The sequence below is a fragment of the Scyliorhinus canicula genome, chromosome 9 (assembly GCF_902713615.1).
Source record: "Scyliorhinus canicula chromosome 9, sScyCan1.1, whole genome shotgun sequence".
NCBI lineage: Eukaryota > Metazoa > Chordata > Chondrichthyes > Carcharhiniformes > Scyliorhinidae > Scyliorhinus > Scyliorhinus canicula.
This window is the reverse complement of record NC_052154.1, coordinates 111,106,683-111,133,401: the sequence shown is the minus strand read 5'-3', so window position 1 is coordinate 111,133,401 and position 26,719 is coordinate 111,106,683. Positions and strand designations below refer to the sequence as shown.

Sequence of the window (26,719 nt, the reverse complement as noted above, 5' to 3'; positions counted from 1 at the left end):
ATGGACAATAAAAGTGATGAGCGCTGAATGCATTCGACAGATGTTCCTCTGCCCATTATATTAAATGGGTTACCACCTCCATTACACAGTGAACAACGAATGTTCTATCAATGTGCCAAATGTCTGTCCACTATTGTCACCATCAGTAATGATGAGCCTTGTTTTACAGTCAATCTGAAAACAGCTAGTTCCAGAAACAACAATGAGGTAATGACCAGATGATTCATTTTAGTGAAGCTGGTTGAGGGATAAATTGGCCAGGGCACAAAGAATAATGCCCCTGCTTTTCTGTGAAATAACGTTCGGGAATATTTTATGTCCTCCTGAGCAGGCAGTCTGGTTTAATATCTCATCCAAAAGATGCCAGCCCTGACAGTTCAGTATTTCTTCAGTATTGAACTGCGGTGTCAGCTGAGATTTTGTGCTTGTGTTTCTGGAGTGGGGCTTGGAGCTACAGAGACATTGGCGAAGCAGTGCTGGGCAAGGTGGTAGAATATGCACATGCACAGTCACCTTCTCCCCATTTGTCAGATTAGCCAACAGCAGGTCCATCTGATTGCAAGGAAAATAAGCATTTCCCACATCGTTACTTAATACCAATGCAACAATGAGAGGGAAAAGTCTGGAACATATTTTCAAATGGACTTTATGCTCTCTGCACAATTGGACAGAGCGCAACGGCACAGCTAGAAATAGAGCATGGCCATGAAGCAAGCAGCCAGATTTACAGTTCCCACCCAAGTGGCACTTATGTTCATGGACTTGTAAGGCCAGATGTTGCCGCACATTGAAAATAATAATGCTGGGGGATGCAGCGAGGGGCAACACATTGTACTACAAGCAGTACAGCTACTGGTCATTTGGCCCAAATGATTATACTGCTGCTTATGCTATAAACGAGATTCCTCCCACTTATCTGCATCTAACCCTATCAACTTATCCTTCTCTTCCTTCCTCCCTCAAGTATTAAGGTAGGTTTTTCTTAAATGCATCAATACTCTTCGCCTTAACTACTCCATGTTGTAGCATGTTCCACATTCTTACAGCTCTCTAGGTACAGAGGTTTCTTCTACATTCTTTATTGGATAAATCAATGACTATCTTGTAATTATTCACCCTAGTTTTGAATTTGCCTCTACGTGGAACCATTTTCTATCTGTCCACCCAATTGATGCACTTCATAATTTTAAATTATTAGTTGTCAGTTTCCTGCAGAAAAGGTCAGCCTTTTCAATCTAACCTGATTGTTGCATTCTTGTGTCATAGTTGCAATTTTTCTTTGCGCTTTCTCCAGTGCTTCTCTGTACCTTTGTAATATGGAGATTAGAATTATGCACAGTACACTGCGAGGCTTGACGTAGGTTCCACACTGTTTCACATCATTTCCCTTCTTTTGAAATTTGATTCATCCAGAAATTAACCCCAGTGCTTTGTATAGCTTTTTTTTGGCTTTGTTGACTTGCCATTCAGTTTTTGTTCCTGCTTGGGATGCTCCTGCAGCAGTGAACTATCTTCCTACATCTACTTCAGACCATTGGATTATAATTTTCCATTCATCCTGCCATTTTTCAGGCATGAGGTATGATTTGTGACACATTCCTTTCGCATTAAGCTTCAATAAAGGTAACTTCTCGTGCTCACTACAACAGTGAATCCAACACCAGTATATACCATGGACCACCGAGAGACACACCGTATGTGTAAATAAAATATATGCATACGCAGCATACCTGGGAGATGTATTGCAATACGTGGACGCATATAATGTATAGTGGGAGAGCTATGAGGAATTGCAGTACATACATTTAAAATGTACACGTATATCTGAGAGAGTATGTATGACAGGTACGCCTATACTCGGAAGTTGAACAGCATACTGCAAGTGTGAGGTGTTCACAACTACTATGTATTTACCACTGCAATAGCTTGTACTGTTGACTGAGAAGACAATCCCAAAGTTCTGCAGAGACACAATAAAACAAAGTAGCCAAAGACACATGGAACGCTTTAGCACACTGATTAAAGCTATGGTGCAGGCCACGAAGAGTTCAACCACATCAACCAGGACTTGCTGAACTTAAAATGAGCTTTAACACAAGCTCTCCTTGTTGTTGAAGATTTTCTTACAATAAGGCTATCTCGCCCACCACTGCCTTTGCTCATACTTCACAATATGAAAATTATTCCACTGAATGATAATGATTATGTTAAAGTTTTACTTTAAGAACACACTGCTCTTATAGTATCTAGCTGATGCCATCTTTAAATCCCATTGTTCCATGTAATTCAACACCATTGGGGAAATCTCTGAAATTTGGGACAGATTCCAGTCAAAGAAAGATGAAATCACAGATGATGATAATTGCAAACTTTCCCAAGAACAGAAGGAAATTAAAACTCACTAGGTGCCGACACAATCTGAGCAGGCCTTCCCTGGCGTATTCTGCTACATACATATGCTCTGATATTTATGATTGTTATATTTTGGTCACTGAAAGCCAAGGGAACACAAAGGTGGAATATTTGTCAGGAATTAGGAATTTTTAGCAATAAGGGCTCGGGCTCCTTTTGGAAAGCAATAAATTCAAAAGCAAAAACATTTTCAAACTATTCCAAATCTCTAGAGAGAATCATTGGTATATCTGAGAACATAATGATGTTTCAAATTATGGTAAGAACTTTGTAAAATATTCTGGCAGATTCACAGGAATCTAATCAAGCGGTTCAAACAGTTTATACACCAATATTATGCAGAGTGCCTATGTCAGTCTCTACCGAACAAAGTCTCAATATAACACACGGATCCCAATAATTAAATATTGGTAAAATTAGAAAATCAGTAAGCCAGTATGAAATGCAGGTGAAACACAGGGCGCTATTTTCTAGAAAAGTTTCTAAGTTAATTTGTGGCGGACTTTTCAGAGAGTTTCCCCTCTGCCGGCGAGTTCCCCACCGCTATTCAATAACACTGAGTCACCTTTTGAGGCTCTGGGGAGTTTCTCACCTGTTTAACCCACACTTAAGAGTTTCTTTTAGCACTGGGGAGCTGAACGCTCAGATCGGGCCGCCATTTTGAAAGGATGCCCTGATCTCTAAGTGAGCTTGCGGATCCCCCACAGCCCCCACCCTTGGGTAATGTCACCCTCCACACATATGGGCACTAACCCACACCCCTTTCCCACCAAGTGAGGACACCCCATTATAGGGTCCCTGCCCCCCCCCCCCCCTTCCCCCCAAGCCCCCTTAAGAGCACACCCTCCCTTCCTGGACCCCCACCCGTCACTATCTCTCTCTTCCCCCCCCCCCCCCCTTCCTGGAGGCCCTTACTTACCTGCCCTGCACTCCCCCACCCTTCAAACCCTTCCTCCACACTCATTTCATGGGCATGAACCCCCTCGGCCTCTGACCACTCTGGCACTCAGGCACCCTTGCACTGCCACCCTGGCACCCAGGCAGTGGCCCTGCTAATTAGCAGTGCCACCCGGGCACCTTGACAGTGCGAGGGTGGCAGTGCCAAGGTGCCCACGTTCTGCAGGGAGGGTCAGTGAGCCGCCTGTGCTTCCCCTGACCACCAGGGATGTCCGACGGTCTGGGAGACCACCCAGTGAACATTTGTGTGGACCAGTGCTGAATGGTGCCTGGCTGCAGCCTCCCTGTCGGAGAATCGACAGAGGCCGGTGGATCCCGGGCAGGTAGGTGGTAGTTAGGTTTTTGACCTCGTTCCAAGAGTGTCATTTTGTCCCACCTCTTTTGGGTGAAGTTCCGACTCCAACATGTCCCGGGACTTGGGTGAATCCCATGAGGTGCGGAAGCTGTCTGGAGGCACACTGGAGGGCCCCCTCGGGATTCTCTGGCCTTGTTGTGCTCCCACTTGAGCACAACGCGGCAAGAGAATTGCGGCCAAAGGCGAGAAAATAGACAATAAAGGAATTGTTTAGCAATTAGTGATATAAAGTTCAATGTAAGGAGACCAGCGAATATGACAGGTACGTTCAGTGCAGAGGTAGAGACTTGGAATATGATATCATGCTGGATCGTGTCTGAAAGAAGGCAACTCAATATTACTTGTTACAATGTTCTCAAACGGGATAGAAAAGGGTTGAATAAAGGGAGAGGTATGTTATACTGTTCAAAGAAACAGCCACAGCTAAGTGGAAGATCACTAAGTGACACTGTATAAGTTGAACTGTAGAATATGTAGACAAACTGGGGATAAGGGCAGAGAAAAAATAAGGATATGAAAACTAACTTATTATTAAGTCTGTATAACACACGGTGACCGTGTCAGTCTGTATAACGCACAGTGACCGTGTCAGTCTGTATAACACACAGTGACCGTGTCAGTCTGTATAACACAGTGACCGTGTCAGTCTGTATAACGCACAGTGACCGTGTCAGTCTGTATAACGCACAGTGACCGTGTCAGTCTGTATAACGCACATTGACCATGTCAGTCTGTATAACACACAGTGACCGTGTCAGACTGTATAACACACAGTGACCGTGTCAGTCTCTGTATAACACACAGTGACCATGTCAGTCTGTATAACACACAGTGACCATGTCAGTCTGTATAACACACAGTGACCGTGTCAGTCTGTATAACACACAGTGACCGTGTCAGTCTGTATAACACACTGTTCCAGTGTCAGTCTGTATAACACACTGTTCCAGTGTCAGTCTGTATAACACACTGTTCTAGTGTCAGTCTGTGTAACACATAGTGACCGTGTCAGTCTGTATAACACACAGTGACCGTGTCAGTCTCTGTATAACACACAGTGACCGTGTCAGTCTGTATAACACACAGTAACCGTGTCAGTCTGTATAACACACAGTGACCGTGTCAGTCTCTGTATAACACACAGTGACCGTGTCAGTCTGTATAACGCACAGTGACCGTGTCAGTCTGTATAACACACAGTGACCGTGTCAGTCTGTATAACACACAGTGACCGTGTCAGTCTGTATAACACACAGTGACCGTGTCAGTCTGTATAACACACCGTGACCGTATCAGTCTGTATAACACACAGTGACCGTGTCAGTCTGTATAACACACAGTGACCGTGTCAGTCTGTATAACACACAGTGACCGTGTCAGTCTGTATAACACACAGTGACCGTGTCAGTCTGTATAACACACTGTTCCAGTGTCAGTCTGTATAACACAGTGACTGTGTCAGTCTGTATAACACACAGTGACCGTGTCAGTCTGTATAACACACAGTGACCGTGTCAGTCTGTATAACAGTTACCGTGTCAGTCTGTATAACACACAGTGACAGTGTCAGTCTGTATAACACACAGTGACCATGTCAGTCTGTATAACACACAGTGACCGTGTCAGTCTGTATAACACACAGTGACCGTGTCAGTCTGCATAACACACAGTGACCATGTCAGTCTCTGTATAACACACAGTGACCGTGTCAGTCTGTATAACACACAGTGACCGTGTCAGTCTGTATAACGCACAGTGACCGTGTCAGTCTGTATAACACACAGTGACCGTGTCAGTCTGTATAACACACAGTGACCGTGTCAGTCTCTGTATAACACACAGTGACCGTGTCAGTCTGTATAACACACAGTGACCGTGTCAGTCTGTATAACACAGTGACCGTGTCAGTCTGTATAACACAGTGACTGTGTCAGTCTGTATAACACAGTGACTGTGTCAGTCTGTATAACACACAGTGACCCTGTCAGTCTGTATAACACACAGTTCCAGTGTCAGTCTGTATAATACAGTGACCGTTTCAGTCTGTATAACACACAGTGACCGTTTCAGTCTGTATAACACACAGTGACCGTGTCAGTCTGTATAACACACAGTTCCAGTGTCAGTCTGTATAATACAGTGACCGTTTCAGTCTGTATAACACACAGTGACCGTGTCAGTCTGTATAACACACAGTTCCGGTGTCAGTCTGTATAACGCACAGTGACCGTGTCAGTCTGTATAACACACAGTGACCGTGTCAGACTGTATATTAGTTACCGTGTCAGTCTGTATAACACACAGTGACCGTGTCAGTCTGTATAACACACAGTGACCGTGTCAGACTGTATATTAGTTACCGTGTCAGTCTGTATAACACACAGTGACCGTGTCAGTCTGTATAACACACAGTTCCGGTGTCAGTCTGTATAATACAGTGACCGTTTCAGTCTGTATAACACACAGTGACCGTGTCAGTCTGTATATTAGTTACCGTGTCAGTCTCTGTAACACACAGTTCCAATGTCAGTCTGTATGACACAGTAGCCAGGTGAGAATTCGTTTTCTTAATAGTTGTGCCTCTTGTCACATACAACAAAATGCTACATTCAAAATGAGGACTACATAAATTACTGTACCTGGGTTTATCTTCAATAACCTGAAAAGAAACAATACAAACAATCAGTTTGTGTGACCCAATTGATTACAATCACACTGAATGCTGTTCTACAAGTTTACACGTGGGATTTTGTGCTACCCAACTGCAAGGAAAAAAATAGTTTGCATTTATGCTGCATTGAATTTGGCTCAGTGTGAAATGGGATATCTTTTCAGCATGAGTACTATTTTGCACAACTGCCATTGACCTATTTCACTCTCTCGTGATCTGCACCCAATGTTCTGAAATAACATGTCCTTAAAGACAAGCACAAGTCCTTCAGCCATGCAGGCTTAAATGCATTGACCTTGCCAGCCTTCCTTGGGACCATGGAACCAACAACTTTCGATACCCAGGGTGAGCATAAACCGCAGGTGGGTAGCAAATATTTGACACCTACCATTCCAGCCGAACAAGGAGATCAGCACAGGAAGGATATCAATATATGTGAGATAGGTCAATGCAAGTCAAACTAGCAGCAGAGTGTTCAAAATAGGAGTAAAGTTATTTGAGAAACCTGTGTAGATTTAAAATATTAATTATAATTTCTGTGCAGTGTGAACAGACGCTTTGACGTCAATCCAGATGATCTTTCACCTGAGCAGCAGTTGGTGATCCTTTCAGTGTTGGTGTGACACAATTGCTTTGCAGTGGGAGCTTCAATTGAAATTGGGGTAGTCAGCGCCATCCTGACGGGTTTTGCTCATTCAGTCCTTGCACACATACCTGCAGTAAGGTGAGCGGGCAGGACTTACCTTTGGTTTCAGCAGTGCCAGCTGGTTGAAGGCATTCAGCTGCCTTGTGATCTCCTGCATCTCCTCTGTAAGCTTCTCCATGGTGACGTTAATCTCAGCAATCAACTCAGCTACGTGTGCTGTAGCCACTGCCTCCTGTAGGTCTACCAGGTGAAGGGCCTTGCGCTCTTCCTCAGTCACCAGCTGCCTCATTTTCGCAAATTCTTGCTTAATGCAGTCCTCCATCTGTCCCTGAGTCACCTGTACCAATAAGGGGCCAGTGAGAAAGCACATGAGAAAGAGTGTGGCAATGAGAGAGGTTGAGAAAAGATCAGAGGGTATTGTAGCAGGGGAAGGATGGGAAATATCCAAAACTGTGCAGTAAGTAAGGGCTTTCACAAAATAAGTGGTATGCTAAAATCAGTCAGTATTACGTAGAATAAGGGGCATGCTATCTCAGGTAAAACTGCATTGAATGGGGGCATGACACTGGGTGTAAAGAGTGAATGAGCGGTTTTCTACAACAGACAATACTTACTGAATAAGGGATGTGCTGTATCACAGGAGCCCCCTAGATTTTAAAGGGGCCACTGGAAAGCGCCATTTTATCCATCATCTCAATCTGCTGCACTCCTTAATTGGCACTTTTTAGTTCGATGTAGATAGTCTGGTTGTCTGATTAATTAGACGTTTTGGACAAGCAATGCAAAGCCAATTAATGCAGTAATTACAGATGGGGTTGAGCCAGGCGACATCATTGTGCCGGGGGGAGGGGGTAAGATCCGGTGAAGACAGAGATACGCCAATATTTAGACAACAGGGAGGACATTCAGATGATCATTAACAGGGCAAAAAGATTGGGGTTTTCCTCATTCCATTTGGTACAAAGCAGTACAGTATCAAGTGAATAATGAGCCACCAGTTATCACAATAGAATCACAAAATGAGAGCTTACACTTTACATCCACTCACTTCAATGGGTGTCAGCAATGCGAACGTTTAGGACTGGTTCCGGTTGTATTCTGGTGTTAGTTTGTCCCTGACTTGATGATAGTCGAAAAATAAAATTGCATCCAATTTTCAGTTATCATTTAAAGTGTGAGATTATCATTGGGATTTAAATCATCTGATGTAGACTTAATGACTAATACAAAGAACAAAGAAAGAACAAAGAAAAGTACAGCACAGGAACAGGCCCTTCAGCCCTCCAAGCCCATGCCGACCATGCTGCCCATCTAAACTAAAATTGTCTATACTTCCTGGGTCCGTATCCCTCTATTCCCATCCTATTCATGTATTTGTCAAGATGCCCCTTAAATGTCCCTATCGTCCCTGCTTCCACCACTTCCTCCAGCAGTGAGTTGCAGGCACCCACTACCCTCTTGTGTAAAAAACCTTGCCTCGTACATCTCCTCTAAACGTTGCCCCTCGCACCTTAAACCTATGCCCCCTAGTAATTGACCCCTCTACCCTGGGGAAAAGCCTCTGACTCTCCACTCTGTCTATGCCACTCATAATTTTGTAGACCTTGATCAGGTCGCCCCTCAACCTCCGTCGTTCCAGTGAGAACAAACCGAGTTTATTCAACCGCTCCTCATAGCTAATGCCCTCCATACCAGGCAACATCCTGGTAAATCTCTTCTGCACCGTCTCTAAAGCCTGCACATCCTTCTGGCAGTGTGGTGACCAGAATTGAACACTATACTCCAAGTGTGGCCTAACTAAGGTTCTATACAGCTGCAACATGACTTGCCAATTCTTATACTCAATGCCCCGGCCAATGAAGGCAAGCATGCCGTATGCCTTCTTGGCTACCTTCTCCACCTGTGTTGCTCCTTTTATTGACCTGTGGACCTGTACATCTAGATCTCTCTGACTTTCAATACTCTTGAGGGTTCTACCATTCACTGTATATTCCCTACCTGTATTAGACCTTCCAAAATGCATTACCTCACATTTGTCAGGATTAAACTCCCTCTGCCATCCCTCTGCCCAAGTCTCCAAACGATCTAAATCCTGCTGTATCCTCTTGCTGTATCCTCTGACAGTCCTCATCGCTATCCATAGTTCAACCTACCTTTGTGTCGTCTGCAAACTTACTAATCAGACCAGTTACATTTTCCTCCAAATCATTTATATATACTACTAACAGCAAAGTCTCAGCACTGATCCCTGCGGAACAGCCCTCCAATTAGAAAAGCACCCTTCCGTTGCTATTCTCTGCCTTCTATGACCGAGCCAGCTCTGTACCCAGCTTGCCAGCTCACCCCTGATGCCGTGTGAGTTCACCTTTGTACCAGTCTAACATGAGGGACCTTGTCAAAGGCCTTACTGAAATACATATAGACAACATCCACTGCCCTACCTGCATAAGGTTGTTCTCACACTGTCGCGTGAGAGGACCTTTAAAAAATGGGTGTTTAAGAAATGTACCTTTAAGAAATGGCTTGTTTATCAGTGATGTCAGAGTGTGGGTGGAGCTAGGCTGTCTGTCAGCTTTTTACTTTCTTTTTAGGCTGTTTGCTGCAGAGTGTGTTTTAGTTTTGTTTTCAGAGCTAGATAGTTGCAGTCACAGCCAGAAGGTGTATTAGTCTCTCTATCTGTAATCTAAAGACTTAAAATCTTGGTGATTTAAAACTAATAACAGTAGTGGCTTTAATCTAATGCTTCTGGTGAAAGGTGTTTTAAGTCTTATGGATGTTAAAAGGAAAGCTTAAAGGATTGCGTAGTGTTATAATCTTTGGGGGTTGTATTTGAATTAGTGGTTGCTAAGATGTTCACGGTATGTTTTAAAAAGGTTAACTTGAGTTCATAGAATAAACATTGTTTTGCTTTAAAAAATACTTTTCCATTTCTGCTGTACCACACCTGTAGAGTGGGCCGTGTGCTCCCCATACCACAATCTATTAAAAGTTGTGGGTCTGGTGAACTCCATGATACACTTGGGCTTCTCCAAACCTTGGCCCATAACAAATTGGGGGCTTAAGGGGGATAAAAGTCTATCTATTGGATTGATTTAGTGAACTTAAAGACAGTGAGGGGTGAGCATATTGTGGTTGCTTTTTGGGTGTTGTATTCCAGTTTAAGTAGGGAGTATGTTGTGGACAATGGCTCTTTCAGAGGCTCTGAAGTTTTTGGGGGTGGAGACGGTCACACGCAGTACCTTACGGACAGAGATTAAAAACAGACTGTTAGATTTGGCAAAAGCATTGCAATTAACATTACCTGACAAAATGCGAAAAGAGTAATTATGGTGGTGGCTAAGCATTTAAAGTTGCCTGAGAAACAGTTTGACTCATTGGAAATGGCAAAAATTCAATTACAAATTAAACAAATGGAACATGAGAAAGAATTAAAGCAGCTTGAATACGAAAGAGGAAAAAGAAAGAGAGAGAGAGGCAAAAGAGAGAGGCAAAAGAGAGAGGAAAAAAAGAAAGGAGAGAGAAGAAAGGAGAATAGAAAGAATAGCCCAAGCAGAACAAAAAGAAAGAGAAAGGGAGCTACAGATCAGGGAAAAAGATAAAGAGAGAGAGTTCGAACTTTAGAAAATGGCCATGAAACATAACAGTCAGTTAAAATTGTCAGACGTAAAGGGAAACGTACAGTTGGATGATAGTGATGAGGATAGTGAGAAAGAGCGCCATTGTCGAAGGCTTGGTGGGATCTATTTAAATGTGTACAAGCATTGCCAAGATTTGACGAGAAGGAGGTGGAAACCTGTTTCATTTCATTTGAGAAGGTAGTTAAACAAATGAAATGGCCACAGGACATGTGGGTATTACTGATTCAAACAAAGATGATAGGTAGGGCCAGTTCTCTAAACCCTGGCCCATAACAACACTCTTCAAAGGCTGTGTTAAATACTAAAATATTGACGCATTATCTGACATTGTTTCCTGAATTGCCTACTATCTTTAATTAATAAGGCCCGAACAGCAATACTTTGAAATCACCAAGTTGAGTACATATAAAGAGAAACATCTCTAAATTAAGTTACACAAATGCACCCAACAGTGCATATTATAGCAATCTTCTTTTGTAAGGCCTCCTTCACCCTGTTGGAGGGATATGAAAACCTGCAATTCACTTTATTTTTGAAAATAAATTTAGAGAACCCAATTCTTTTTTCCCAATTAAGGGACAATTTAGTGGGGCCAATTCACCTACCCTGCACATCTTTTTGGGTTGTGGGGGTGAGACCCAGGCAAACATAAGGAGAATGTGCAAACTCCACACAGACAATGATCTGGGGTTGTGATCGAGCCCGACTCTTTGGCGCTGTGATTCACTTCCTAGATCTAGTTTCTATCCTCTTGCATGCAGGACTCTTGCAATGGAGATAATGCAATCAATCTCCTCGTCATATTAAGTAAATGAAACAAAAATGATATATATATATAGACATTTAATTGTAAGACTAATTTCCACACTAACATGTACCTGTATTGTGTCACATGAGTCCATGAAATAATTATAAAATGGGAGCAGAGCCACAGAAGCAAAAGGTTTGAGAGCCCTGTTACTGCACTGACTGAAGGGTGTGCTGCATCAGGCGATACTGCACTTAATAAAGGGCCAGTTAATATTGTACTGAAAGAGGTTTGGAATGGTAAACATGACAAGTTGTGGTATAGTAGGCAGGAGTAGGAGGCAGTATTGCACTGTATGTGAAGTCTAATATATCTGAGGGGTGCAGCAGGTTAAAAGCTTCTGGAACTTGGTTTTAGGTTAATTTAAATTGGTCCTAGCGGGAACGAAGTAGTCAGTGGGCCTGCATTCCAAATACAGATGCGGAACTGCAGGGGTTCACAATGAGAAATATACGGAGTGGCTCACCCCCATCTTTGACCTCATTCTCTACTGCGATTAAATAAATACAGGGACATTGTTGTCTGTACGATAAATATTCTTACATCATCTGACATGTCCCATTCATTATCCTCAAAGATTTCATTACATTCCAAGGAGTTTTCAAGGGGAACAGATTTCTTCCACTTTCTAAATTTTGAGAGTGACTCTGGATATTTTGAAATACTTATGTATTTTTAAAACAGGTATCAGTAGAAAATTTTACAATGATTAGAAAGACTGGATTTTGTGAATGGAAAGAATGAGCGGCACTGGAGCACGCAAAAAAAGCAATGAACCGTGAGAGGCTGTTAAGGCTGACAGCTTCTGGAAGAAAAGATTTAATTGAATGCTAGCTATGTAGCGATTTCTGTTAATCAGACAGTAGCCTTCAGATGACATAATTATACAAAGGCCTTGCTTGCCTCCGAGTTCCTTACTGCTGTCAAACACAGCTGTGTCAAGGGCAAGAGGTGGCCCAGTAAAACCTGAAGTGGGTGGTGGCAGGATTGAATGAAATACACCAATACAGGTGCAGTCAGCTTTGCTGGAACCTACTGCTGATGAGGCAAGAATGGATGAAGACAGATTGAAATTTGATATGTCCTTTGCCAGCATGAACCAACACAATCAGGGTAACAACTGGGGAACTGACTTTCTGAAAGATAACTGCATTTCAAACCATAAACAATATGGGAACAATACTGTCTCTACTTCAAGTTTTATTCTTTTCTAGACTAATTGCTTCCAAAGGACTAGATAGTACTGCCTGTGCGAGTAATTTTAGCGGTCTCGGACCACAATGCTATATTGCGGAAAGTCAGTTAATGAAGGATATAACTGGAGCCAATCTTTACACACGTTTATTAGTATTTATTTACAGAGTTACAGGTTCGAAGCAAGTACCTGGTAACCCCACAACCACAGTTTAAATTGGTGTATTTAGAAAGGGTTTCAGTGGAGCGACACGTGGCACAGTGGTTAGCATTGCTGCCTACGGTGCTCGAGGACCCGGGTTCGAATCCCGGCCCTGGGTCACTGTCCATGTGGAGTTTGCACATTCTCCCCGTGTCTGCGTGGGTTTCACCCCCACAGCCCAAAGATGTGCAGGTTAGGTGGATTTGCCATGCTAAATTGCCCCTTAATTGGCAAAAAAATAATTGGGTACTCTAAATTTTTTTTAAAACGGGCTTAAGTGAATCTCCGGGTAATGCCCTGCCTACAATTAAACGCAACCATCAGAATCCCTCTCTTTAAATGAAATTTACACGAGATGTACAGCCAAAATTTCAAAATAGATTAAATTAAATTAAAAGCTCCCATAATCTGAATAAAGCTTTACATTGTGAGACTCCTCCTCCTCCTCTTTTAACAAATTCCTCATACATGCATTTTTTAATAAGTAATCCAACAGTTGATGACTTGCCTCCACCCATTTAGTTTTAGAGATTTCCTTTCGCTCCAGCATCTGTTTCAAGACAGCAAGGTTTATCATTAAACTTTCTCACTCACAGGATTGAATTTAATGCCCTCCGCTCAGACTTGTTTGGTGGTGGGAGGCAATTAATCCGGTGAAAGAGTGGTGGGTGAGGTGAAGTTCATGGCGGGAAGGTCAACAGATGGCTGTCTTACCCTGACACCAATTGAGAGCCTTTTGTGGTAAGTAATGCCTACTCATCCTGCCTCCGCTGATATTAACCAGGAAATGGGCAGATGGCTTTCCATGCGGGAAGCAAATTTGTGTAGCATTGTTTGCCACAGGAGTCCGTCATTCAAAGATGCCTAGTGCTTTTTCCTAGTGCCTAGTGCTTAGTGCTTTTTCAAGGAACAAAAAAGACCAAACACATGGTATGTGATATCATGTCCAGGAATTTGTTGTAGAAATGATCTGTTCATTAATGCATTACTTGTTCTACATTTCAGTGCCAATCTTCATCCAGGGGCCTTATCTTCATCAAGGGGCTTTCCACACAGCTCAGTCTCATTGAAACCAAATCTTGGTATCCACATATTACACTGTCACTCAAGGTACAGTTCAACATCTGTGCCTTCTAACATGTTTAGCCCCTGGTGACGTGCCAGTTACATGCAACAGTCACCACACCAGCAACAAAAGCATCAGCAATCTGCAAAAGCATTTCTTCAATGGTGTCATCAGGTGATCCATTTGGATCAATGACACGCATTAGGTCCCGGAGCGTCTTCTTTCTTCAAACCGGATTACCTTCTGGACCCATGCAGCCTCCTGAGCCCGGTATTCCAGGACCCAGGTACCTTAGAAAAAATTATCCTTCTTTCCGCTACAGAAAAGAAAGGAAACAGCAACAGTGGCCTCCAGGCATCTGCAGCCACCAGCAGGAGCAAGCAACAAACACAACCTGCAGCTGTTAAGTGTTGATCTTGGGGAAGACCCTTTCAGCCCAGTTAAGTGCTTGAGTGACACTTTAATCAGCAAGCATTCCTTGAAACAAGCTGCATGGGGCTCTTGTCGACTTTCCGGACCTACGTTCCCACCATGAAATACCACCCATATGTTTCGTAGAATGTACATTATCCCACAACGAGTGCTTATCTACATAATATTCAATGGCACATACATCCTTTGTACAGAATCTCACGTAAAAATTTGACAAAAAGAATCCTATATCCACGGCATGGACAAGTTGGGCTGAAGGGCCTGTTTCCATGCTGTAAACCTCGATGACTCTAAACACTGCTAAAACCCAGGCTCTTATGGGGAGGTAAAGTATTTTTAACAACCCTTTTTAATTTCTAAGCTTCCCAAGCTAAGGGCACCATTTGAACATAGCATGTACTATGACACCCTTCAGGAAGATTAGCATTGAAGCATCCCATCCCCAGGATCAATGACTAGTTTCATGTTCTTTGGGTAACCCAAGGGTGGGAGATTGACAACATTTTTTTTCAGATGTTTCATTTCCCTTTAACACTCTCGACTTTAGCGTTTTTCATCACAGTACTCAATGCCAATACATTAAAGCTAACCTCTGGTCTGATCTCAGCGCATAACCATTTCAACTGACCAATCAAGCTTCACAATTGTTCTGTCTCTTTTGATATACAGCAACAACATTTTTCTGTGACAATCTATCACAACTCACCAGGATGAGAGTACATTCTCTAAATCAGATTGTTGATTCAAAGTTATTCCATACCTACACTGCTAAATTTCTGATCACCTCATTATAGGAAGGATGTGGATGCTTTGGAGAGGGTACAGAGGAGATTTACCAGGATTCTTTTCTCACTGGAACGAAGAAGGCAGAGAGATGACTGGATAGAGGTGTACAAGGTGATGAGAGGCATGGATAGAGCGGATAGCCAGAGACTTTTCCCCAGGGTGGAAATGGCTGTCATGAGGGGACATAATTTTAAGGTGATTGGAGGAAGGTATAGGGAAGATGTCGGAGGTAGGTTCTTTACGCAGAGAGTGGTTGGTGCGTGGAATGCATTGCCAGCAGAGGTGGTGGAGTCAGAATCATTAGGGACATTTAAGGGACTCTTAGACACGCACATGGACAGCAGTAAATTGAAGAGCTGTAGGTTAGGTTGATCTCAGATTAGAATAAATGGTCGGCACAACATCGTGAGCTGAAGGGCCTGTACTGTGCTGTACTGTTCTATGTTCTTTCTAAACTAACATATTTAAAAGCTTGACTCCAAATTTTACTCCAGCTAAGATGGGTAGCTATTGCCCCCATCTATGATGTGAAATTTAAAGGTCTTCCTTCTTGTCAACGCGTTGGGCTGTCAGACTAATTTGTCCTCTCATTATGAGTTTTGGGCCATCATATAGCCTCAATCTTACTGTTGAGGGCATCATTTTTGGATTAACATGTTGAGCCACTTTGCATTGATGTGAAGGTCATTATGTTGCATGATGCACCAGTGTCTATTTGACATTTCTTGCTTGCTTGTTACTTTCCCTCTGTGGTCCTCATTGTAACAGCCACAGAGCATTTGTTGCCTACGTACTTGACTAAACCAAGCTGTTGCATCGGGTGTAGTACTTCATCAGACCTGTCTGCTGAAATCTCTCCAGTGGCCATGTGTATCGGTTTGTTTTCCTTGTTTCCGGCCAAGCACTTGTGTGCAAAATGATTCTGCTTCTTGCAGTTAAATCACAGCTTTCCTCACGTCGGGCAATCCTTCTTTTTCTGTACATGTTGTGCTCTACAGTATTTGCATCCTGCACTTTGCAATTACACAGTCCTTTTGGCTTGGACTGTCTCTCAGTACAATACATCTTCTGGTCTGCTCTGCCAGACATATGCACTAGCTAATGTTTCACAACTTCTGCATTTCGACACATGTCTAACGCCTTCGCATCAGTTTCTCATCTTTCAGCAGACTTGCTCTCACCAAAAGATCTTTCGTGCCCAAGACCAATCTATCTTTAATCAGATCATCTTTAGCTAAGTTACAAATGTGGGTATTCTGTAGCTCCCACTCGCAAACACCCAGCAAGGAGGAGCTTAGATTATAATGTTCGAGAGTTCAGGCTTTATACAAATTTGTTTTTGTTAGGGGTTGAGGGGCTAGAAGGGGCTTGGGAGGGTTATAGAAAATAGTCTGATGCTGACCAATAATTTGTATTTGTCCTGCCTTGGAACCAGAACAGACCGCTCTCCTGGTGGAATATCCTCACCATAGTGTAAAGGATTCCTTGCTTACTGAACTACAGATGCAATGGCTGACCCCAGTGGGAGAGGGGGTAGAGGTTCCCCTTTCCACTTTATAACCTGGAAAGTGAGAGGTTTGAATGGATCAATGATGCGGGCAAGGATCTTTGCACATTTGAAGGATTGAGACCCTGGCGTAGTGTTCCTACAGGAGACATAACTGGGAGTGAGGGACCAGATAGGGCTTCAAAAACATTGGGTGGGGCAAGTCTTTCACTCGGACCTTAATGGTTGGGCTAGAAACACGGCAGTACTAATCCACCAAAAAATACAATTTACTCCTTCCCGGATTTTGGATGACCCTAATGGTCATTATATTATTGTCTGTGGTTCACTGGTTCACTGGAAAACACTCCAGTTATTTTGGTGATATTTATGCACCCGATTGGGATAACCCTAGCGCCCGGATACAATCTGACTCGTCCCAACCTTTATCGTTTTTTTCAAATTCGGGATTTTTCAAGCCAGTTATTTTCCTCCTTCCTCCTGGATGCTCTTTCCTCACTGCTGGAAAAGGTATTGGCCTTGACATAGCAGGAGAGAGGGTCAATTTCAAATCTCTTTATCTTTGAATCCTGCCCCATTCATAGAATAGAATCCCTGCAACGCAGCAGAGGGCCATTCGGCCCATCGAGTCTGCACCAACCCTCTGAAAGCTCACTCCCGGTCCCCATCCCATTAACCCCTTAATCTGATCTACACATCTTTTTAGACACTAAGGGCAATTTAGCATGGCCAATCCACCTAATCTGCACATTTTCGGACTGTGGGAGGAGTCCGGAGCACCCGGAGGAAACCCATGCAGACACTGTGAGAAAGGGCAAACTCCACACTGACAGTGACCCAAGGCTGCAATTGAACCCTGGTCCCTGGCGCTGTGAAGCTGTAGTGCTAACCACTGTGCCACCGCCGCCCATGTGTTTGGATAGAATATATGAGGAATGGGTGGAGGAACTAGGCCCTGTGCTTACTCAGTGTTATAACCTGCCTGAATCTTATTGGCTGAGGACTATTGCTTATCCCCTAAAATATTTTAAGTTTATTGACAACTCAAGAATACGAAAGAATCAACAACATGCTAAAAAAACAGGCACGAAAATCAGTAATATTCGAAAAGCATTTACAAGACACCACAAAAATACAAAATCACCCCCGCCCCCAACGGGAGCCCCACATCAGCGGAAAGGCGCCCAGACGAGCAGCACAGACCACGGGAAAGACACACCGGTACAGGGCATGATGTGAGAGAGGGAAAACACACTCTCCCCCAAGAGGAGGCACAGTTCAACCCAAAACAGTCCCTCGAAACAAACTATCAGCTGCAAAGCCAGCATACTGCCACCTCTGTGCCATCTTCCCCCCCCCCCCCCCCCCCCCCACCCCACACCAACGGTAGCCCCATATCGGTGGAAAGGCACCCAAATGAACAGCGCAGACCACCAGAAAAGGACACGCCGATACGGGGCATGACAGAAGAAAGAGAGATAACTCCCTTTACAAAAAAAAAAAGACAAAATACAGAGCAACCAAAAGAAACTCAAGAAACAATTAAGTAGGGCAGCACGGTGGCCTAGTGGTTAGCACAACCGCTTCACGGCGCTGAGGTCCCAGGTTCGATCCCGGCTCTGGGTCACTGTCCGTGTGGAGTTTGCACATTCTCCCCGTGTCGGCGTGGGTTTCGCCCCCACAACCCAAAAATGTGCAGAGTAGATGGATCGGCCATGCTAAATTGCCCCTTAATTGGAAAAAATAATTGGGTAATCTAAATTTATAAAAAGAAAAAAAAAAGAAGAAACAATTAAGTACAAGACAAAGCTGCCAGCACTCAAACCAGTGCACGTTCCCCTCCCCCACCCTCTCCCTGCTCCAGTAACAGCCCCACGTCGGTGAAAAGGCGCTCGCAAGCAGCTCAGTCCACCAGGAAAGGGACAGGCAGCGCACGGCAGAGGAGGGAGAGAGAGAGATAGAGAGAGAGAGAGAACACCCCTTCCCCTCACTAGCACCGGGAAGGACCCCTCAACCCCCAGTGCACAGAAGCAGGAGGGTCGCAACTGGCGAACACCCAGTGCTAAACCCAAAATAACAATACACGAGAATACCATAATAACCATACAATCCCCTAATAAACAAAACCAACATCAGTACAAACAGTACACATAACCAATTGGGCCACTGCCCTGCTGCTCTCACAGTTCCAGCATCCGGTCTCCAGGCACCATCCAGTCCAAAACTGCAAAAACGAATCTGTTCTCCTCCACTTTCAACCCGGTAGCAGACCAACCAAAATCTGCCCCATGCTCCACTCCCAGCCTGTCAGCAGAAAGGCAGCCAGTACCAAGTACGAGTCCCAGGCAACTGTAGGTAGGCATCTCCATCCTCTCTTTCCCTTGCAAACTTCTCCATCCAACTGGTTGCAGCACCGTTCACCCTTGCCGTAGTCCAGGTTTCAAAGTCCAGAAAAGGCAGCCAGTATACAAAATAACACACCAGGTCAGGGAGCAGGGTTACAGCCAGAAGCAGCTGGAGCTCAAGAGACAGATTCCCCTGGAACACTTCAGAGTGTGAGCTACTCAGGTGGAGTGTGAGTTCCCCCAATGATGGGGCGAGGAAATCATTAGCAATTACACCTGAATAAAAAGAGCTGGCCAGTGTGGTACCAGCTAGTGAAGGAAGCAGTGGTGAACTACTGCTGTGTATGTATCACTGTAAATAAAGTTACTTTCTATTGACTCTACAAACTCAGGCTGGATTCTTCGTGGCCCGCACAAAACTCAGGAGGTTTGGAAAGAAACCCTCTACAGGGTGAACTCCATTTCACCCTGTGCCAGACTGAATTTGGTTCAGATCAAAGTACTACATAGAATTCATTGGATAAAGGCAAGGATGAGTGGATTCTTTCAAAACGTGGAGAACAAGTGTGACCGCTGTTCACTTACACAGGCTAATCACACGCATACGTTTTAGTCTTATTCTAAGTTGGTGGATACTGGGCCTCCTTTTCTGTCACAATATCCAAGATTTTGAACATAACTCTGGAACCTTGCCTGCTGGTTGCAATATTTGGTGTTTCGGACTTCCCGTCTCTCTACTCAGGAGTAAAGATGGATGTTCTTGCCTTCGCTTCCTTCATGGCCAGGAGGCAAATATTACTCAATTGGAGTTCTCCCTCACAACCCAAGGCATCTGCATGGGTGGAAGATATATCGGTCTTGCATCTTGAAAAGATCAAGTATACTATCAGAAGCTCGGTGAGTGGGTTCTACCAGAGTTGGCAGCCATTCATTCCTTTCTTTAAAGATCTGGAAAAGTTGGGGGGATGAGTTCGTTGGGGGCAGTTTAGTAATAGCGGCTCCTTGTTCCACTGCACTCATTAACTGCCATCCTACTTTTAATTTGGTGCTTTCTTTTCTATTTTAATTTGTTGTTTATGAAATTTATGTTAGGTGCATATTTTTGTCAATATGCATATTACTGTTTATATTTGCTAATTCAATAAAATGTTTATTTAAAAAAAGATCATCTTTTAGCTTTCCAAATTCACATGATTCTGCTAGCTGCATTACTGCCATGATGTTCTGTTTAATGGTCTTGATTTGTTGTTTTCTCTGAACTTTACTGCGGAATACATTTCGTTCATGTGTGACATTCATTCAGAGTTCAAAATGTGCGGCCAAGGCTTTGGAAATCTCGGTCTTTTTTCTTTATTCGTCTGTTGGATTTAGTGTGATATGCTTTGTCAATGTCCCTCCCCAGTAGTTTTAACAGTGTGGCTACTCATCCCTTTTCAGGCTTGTTAATTAAGTCTGTTGCAATCTCACAGTTTTGCCATTGCAAATGAAAAGCTGCCAGGTTTGTCACGCATCACCATCCAATGTTACTGGAGATGGGATTGGAAAATTTACTGCACCCATTTTTACTCATTCGGTATTTACTTGCAGCCTCTGTTCTTTATTTCAAAAGGCAGTAATTTGACTTGTAGTCTTTACAAGCATTTCTTATGTCTTGCAGCGTGTGTGCTGTTCTGAGCTGTTCCACCTGCAGCCTTTGTCTGTTTTCCTTTGTTCCTTTCAGCAGCTATTCACAGATTTTGAACATTTTGGTGTTCCTGGATTCTCAGTGTCTCTCTGCCCCTTTTGCGCATTTCAAATATCTCTGCTGACACCATGTTGCAAAGACGTCATTCTTCATTCGTGTGATTCTGTGATCAACTGATCTCAAGATCTCTGCTGCTGGCAGAGTCACATAACTATGGCAAGTCTGTCATGCAGTAAAAGATTGTGGGGGTGATTCTCAGAGATGCGTTGTGTGGGAGAATCGCCTCAACCGCGCCCTGATGCCGGCGCGCAATTCTCCGAGGTGTGAAGAATCGGCGCCATTTACGTCGGCACGGGCTGCTGGAATCGGCGGGGCCGGATGGGCCGAGTGGCCGCGCGGATACAACAGAGTCCCGCTGGCGCCGTTCACCCCGATCGCTGCCGGCAGAAACTCTGCGAACGGTCAGGGGCGCAGCCTGTGGTGGGCTCCATCCCCGAGGGGGGCCTCCAATGGGGTCTGGCCTGCGATCGGGGCCCACCGATTGGCGGGCCGGCCTCTTCCCCCCCCGGGCCTACTTTCCTACGCAGCCGGCCCCTGAACACCGACGCCATGTTGAGTCGGGGCTGGTGCGCGGAAGAAGTTCCCCCGCGCATGCGCAGGTTGGCGCAACCCAACTGTGCATGCGCTTTGGCGAGGCGCCCATTTGGCGTCGGGAAGGGAGGCTGGAGCAGCGTGAACCGCTCCAGCGCCGTGCTGGCCCCCTGTGGGGGACAGAATTGATCGTACCCAGGCCCGGTTCGCACCATCGTGAAACGCCGGCGCAAACATTTGGGCTCCATTTGGGAGAATCGCCCGCAAAATTTCCAAATCTCAAACAATGCAAGTAGGTTTTCCATTATAACACCAATAAAATACTGCAAGATCTGCTTTAAGTTGAATACAACCAATTCTCAGCAAAACAGATCTAACTAAAAGAATACCACATATTGGGAGAATGCGAGTCTCAAAGTATCGTCTTGCAACGTTGGCTCTGTCTATATATATGTTTCTGGAATATACCTCTTCATTCATCTGAGGAAGGAGCAGCGCTCCGAAAGCTAGTGTTTGAAACAAACCTGTTGGACTTTAACCTGGTGTTGTAAGACTTCTTGCTGTGCTCACCCCAGTCCACCGCCGGCATCTTCACATCATGTTTGTCAATCGGGGCATAGATTACAAAAGCAGGGTGGTCATGTTGAAGTTGTATAGGACTTTGGTGAGGCCACAGCTGGAGTATTGTGTGCAGTTTTGATCACCACATTATAGGAATGATGTGATTGCACTGGAGGGGGTGCAGAGTGATTCACCATGATGTTGCCCGGGATGGAACATTCAAGTTATCAAGAGCGGTTGGATAGGCCTGGCTTGCTTCATTTGGAGCAGAGAAGACCGAGGAGAGACCTGATCAAGGTGTAGGAGATTATGAGGGGCATGGACATGGTGAATTCAGAGCTGCTGTTTCCTTTAGTTGGAGGGTCAGTCACAAGGGAACACAAGGTCAAGATTATGGCAGGAGATTCAGAGGGGATGTATTACAATCCAAGAACAGACCCAAACAGTGGCTAGGATACTGGACAGAATCCCCAATATTTTATTGTAATTTTGTAAGACTGTGAGGAAAGGATACCTCACTCCAGGAGAGATTACACAAAGAAATAGGTATATGGTTTTTAAAACAAACTTTAATACTAACATAGTATTAAAACATCTTTAACACACCAGAAAATAACTTACAATTACCCGTAAACAATACTACTCAATACAGTGAATGCAAAATCCTTAATTTATATCTTTATTCCCACATAAACAACAAGAAAAAAAACATCTCAGCTCTCAATCTACTGTAACTACTAATGGCACAGAGGAATAGCCGCTTTACAGATATGCTCTTTGGGTAAGAGAGATTCTTCGGCTTTGCTTTAAAGACAAGATCTGACTCCTGTCAGACCCATGCAGAAACTCTGGCTGTATGTCTTCAGAAGATGCTTCTCAACTTGTTTCAGCTCCCATTGTTTTCAGACAAGATTGCACTGCTTTAAACACTGTTCATCTTTTTAACTGAACATTAGTGCGAGCAAAACTGCTTGACTTCAGGACACAAGCTTCACTCAGCTCACAACGGAACTTCTTTTTCAAAATGCCTGATGCCTTAGCTCCATCCAGCAATGTCACCACCTTACCAAGCCAAAATCTAATTAACTCTACAGGGAATTCCCTTAATCAAAACAAATTCCATTATTCCATTAGTCCAAGCCTTTACAATGCTTTAATTGCACCGTTGGCTCCCACCTTTCAAACTAGGATATCAATTAAAGCATGATTGTAGCAGTAACACACACTGACCCAGGCTTTTAACCTTTACTGCACCAATACATTTAATACAATACATCTGAAATCCTTACCATTCATCATAGATGCAATAAAAAACATTTTGACCCAGAGGGTGGAGGCGGTCTTGAATGCACTGCCAAGAGGATGGTAGAGCCAGTTTGCCTCACATCCTTTAAAACGTACCTTGGGCTATGGCAAAATGCTGGTAAATATGATTAGGTAGGTAGCTCAGGTGTTTTTCATATGTTGGTGCAGACTCGATTGGCCAAAGGGCCCCTTCTGCATTGTATGATTCTGTCAGGGGTACTTTGCCAGCTGTGGCCCAGTCCATGTTAACATGTATCACATCCTGAGGGTTACCATTGACCAGAAACCAAACTGGACTAGCTAGGTTTCTGTGTTTATGAGAGTAGATCAGAGGTTAGGAATTCTGTGGTCACTCACCTCCTGACTCCCCAAAGCCTGTCCACCATCTACAGGGCAAAATTGATGGCTTCCTGTACTTGCCTGGAATACTCCACTTGCCTGGATGAGTGCAGCTCAAACAGCATTCAAGAAGCCCGACAACATTTAAGAAGCTCAACACCATTCAGGACAAAGAGGCACACTTGATTGGCACTCCTTCCACAAACATTCAATCCCTCCACCACCAATGAACAGGACGGCTGTGTGTACTATCTATAAGACGCACTGCAGGAACTCACCAACTCTCTTCAGACAGCACCTTCCAAACCCACAACCACTATCATCTAGAAGGACAGCAGATACCTGGGAACCCTACCACCTGGAATGTCCCCTCCAAGTCACTCACTGTCCTTACTTGGAAATATTATCACTGTTTCTTCCCTGTCGCCGGGTCAAAATCCTTGAACACCCTCCCGAACAGCACTTGGGTGTTCCTACATCTCATGGACTGCAGTGGCTCCAGAAGGCGGCTCACCTTCTCAAAAATGCTGGCATAGCCAGTGATACGCACATCCCTGTAAATAATAAAAAGTCGCTCTTCAAAACCATTAGCCTTCTAACTTTCATATGCAAGAACTCTTTCAGTACAAATCCACCTGTGTGACAAAGCTGGTTGCTCCTTATCTGATACCTCTGAACGAACTCCAAACTCTCCCCTCCTCTCTAATTCACTTCGATTTGCCTCTTTTATCTTTTAGCCTGTATCTAATTGGGCGAGATTTTCCAGCTCCCAACAGCCCCCCCCCCCCCCCCACCCCCACCGCACCACCGTAGCATCTTTTCCGGCGGCGGAGACAGCGCACTAGCGGGATATTCCGACCCCGCTGATGTCCACAGCATATTGAGTGGTTCGCCCATCCCACCACCGGAGAACCTGCTGCAGAGGTCGCCTTCAGCAAGACCAGAGGATCCTGCCAGTGGGAAAGCCAGAAAATCATGTCATTGTCTAATCTATTCAAGCTATGGCCTTTACTCGCATTTTAATGTCTGTAAGGCTGACTACTGTAAGAATGCCCTCTTTGCGGGGATCTTTCTCTGGTACATGATCACTTTCAGATGCAGGAGTCACTTCCGGATCCACTATTTTTACTTGCAATACGCTTTCACAGTCTCCACCCTGTCATGTGAGAGTACCTTAAAGAAATGAGAGTTTAAGAAATGTAACTTTAAGAAATGGGTGTTTATCAGTGATGTCAGAGTGTGGGTGGAACTGGGCTGACTGTCAGCTTTTTACTTTCGTTTTAGGCTGTTTGCTGCAGGGTGTGTTTTAGTTTTGTTTTCAGTGTTGGAGCTGAAGCCAGACAGAGCAGATGTACTGTTGATCTCTCTACCATGAAAAGACTATCTCTTGATCATTTGGTGAATTCAGAATTATAAATGTTCTCAGTAGTGAACGTAAACCTAATGTGCTTCTGTTAAAAGGTGTTTCTTTTTGTCTTCTGGATGTTGTTTGGGAAGTTATTAAGAATTTACTTAGTGTTGTATTCTTTGGGGGTTGTATTTGAATTAATGGTTGCTAAGATGTTCACTGTATGTTTCAAAAGGTTAACTTCAGTTCATAGAATAAACATTGTTTTGCTTTAAAAAATACTTTTCCATTTCTGCTGTACCACTCCTGTAGAGTGGGCCGTGTGCTCCCCATACCACAAACTATTCAAAGTTGTGGGTCAGGTGAACTCCATGATACACTTCGGGGTTCTCTAAACCCTGGCCCATAACAACCCTTTCAACCCACGCTGCCAGTCATTGGGCCTTGCGTCTTGGCCATCATCCTGAACATTCAACCAATATTTGAACATGCCAGTAACTTTTCCTGCATGTCCCACAATTGTCACATCCTTCTATTCACTGGGTCACACAAAATATATACCACCTGAGCACCCTTGCTGGGTAACTGGCTTGTGAATATGATAGCTCCGTTATGCGTGTCATGATCACTCCCATTATACAACATTTAATTTATCATGGGTGGGATTCTCCAGCATCCCAGCCGCTTGTTTCTCGGTGGCGAGAGGTGGCGCGCTATTCACTGGCAGCGGGATTCTCTTCTCCCCCCGCTGTGACAATGGGAATTGCCATTGAAGCCCCCCAAGCCGCCGGGAAACCAACAGAAGGGTGTGCCACCAGCGAGACCAGAGAATCCCTCTGGTGTGAACAGCCAGAGAATTCCGGCCCATATTTTTATCTCTAAATACAATAAGCCTTGTTTACTTCTATCAGCTGCTCAGAGTCCAATTAATCATGGGATTGAACCGTAACAGTTAACACCGTTGTGTTAATTAAGTGCTGTCATACTATTGTGACCCAACACCCGACCAGAGCCTTCCTATTCCTATGACCCTTTCTTTTACATTGGACCAAATCTCCTGAATTAAATTCTGTCTCAGATGGTCTGATACAATGCCTCAATCCTCTCCAAATTTCCTCTGACCCCTCAGTCTCAAAAAAAGCCCATGTCATGTGAATCATTTAGAAAAGAGTAACACCTTCCAGAGCCGGAGGACGATCCAAATCACAAGAGGGCAATTTGAGATTCTAGCCATAAACTGAGGGCGACTACATTCGCCGACCATCACAAGGGAATTACTTGCATGAGCTGCCCATATCAGCGCAACTTGGAGTCTGGTTGTCAGCTAAGATTTTGCACAATATTTCATCAATTGCCACATGATTCCTTTCACATCTTTTGTTCTCTCTGGAGACTGCCATTAGCACTCTTTTCTCTTGGTTTTTGTGGCCATTAGCACCCGGTTTCCCTGAGTTTCTGTGGCAATGACTCATCTTTCATTCTCACTCTACAGTATAAATATTTCCCATTTTCTCTGTCTGTTAGCTTTGACAAAGAGTCATCGGACTCGAAACGTTAGCTCATTTCTCTCCCTACAGATGCTGCCAGACCTGCTGAGATTTTCCAGCATTTTCTCTTTCGTTTCAGATTCCAGCATCCGCAGTAATTTGCTTAGATTTGACAGAAAAGGCATTTAAGACAGGCAATATCACAATAATCATGAGGGACTTCAATATGTAGGTGGACTGGGAAAGTCAGGTTGGTAGTGATACCAAGAAAAGGAATTTGTGGAATGTCTACGAGATGGTTTTTTAGAGCAGCTTGTGGCAGAGCCGACTACGGAACAGGCAATTCTGCATTTGGATTGGATTGGATTTGTTTATTGTCACGTGT

The 26,719-nt window shown here is 44.1% G+C and overlaps 1 protein-coding gene across 1 annotated transcript in view; it reads right to left on the bottom strand.

Moving 5' to 3' along the window:
- trim44 (tripartite motif containing 44) overlaps positions 1-26,719 on the bottom strand; it is a 120,147-nt gene that overhangs the window by 55,103 nt on the left and 38,325 nt on the right. Inside the window, exons 3-4 of the mRNA XM_038807397.1 lie at positions 7,139-7,378; positions 6,364-6,383 (exon numbers count right to left, since the gene is read on the bottom strand). Coding sequence (XP_038663325.1) covers positions 6,364-6,383; positions 7,139-7,378 — 260 coding nt within the window. The remainder of the gene's footprint in view (positions 1-6,363; positions 6,384-7,138; positions 7,379-26,719) is intronic.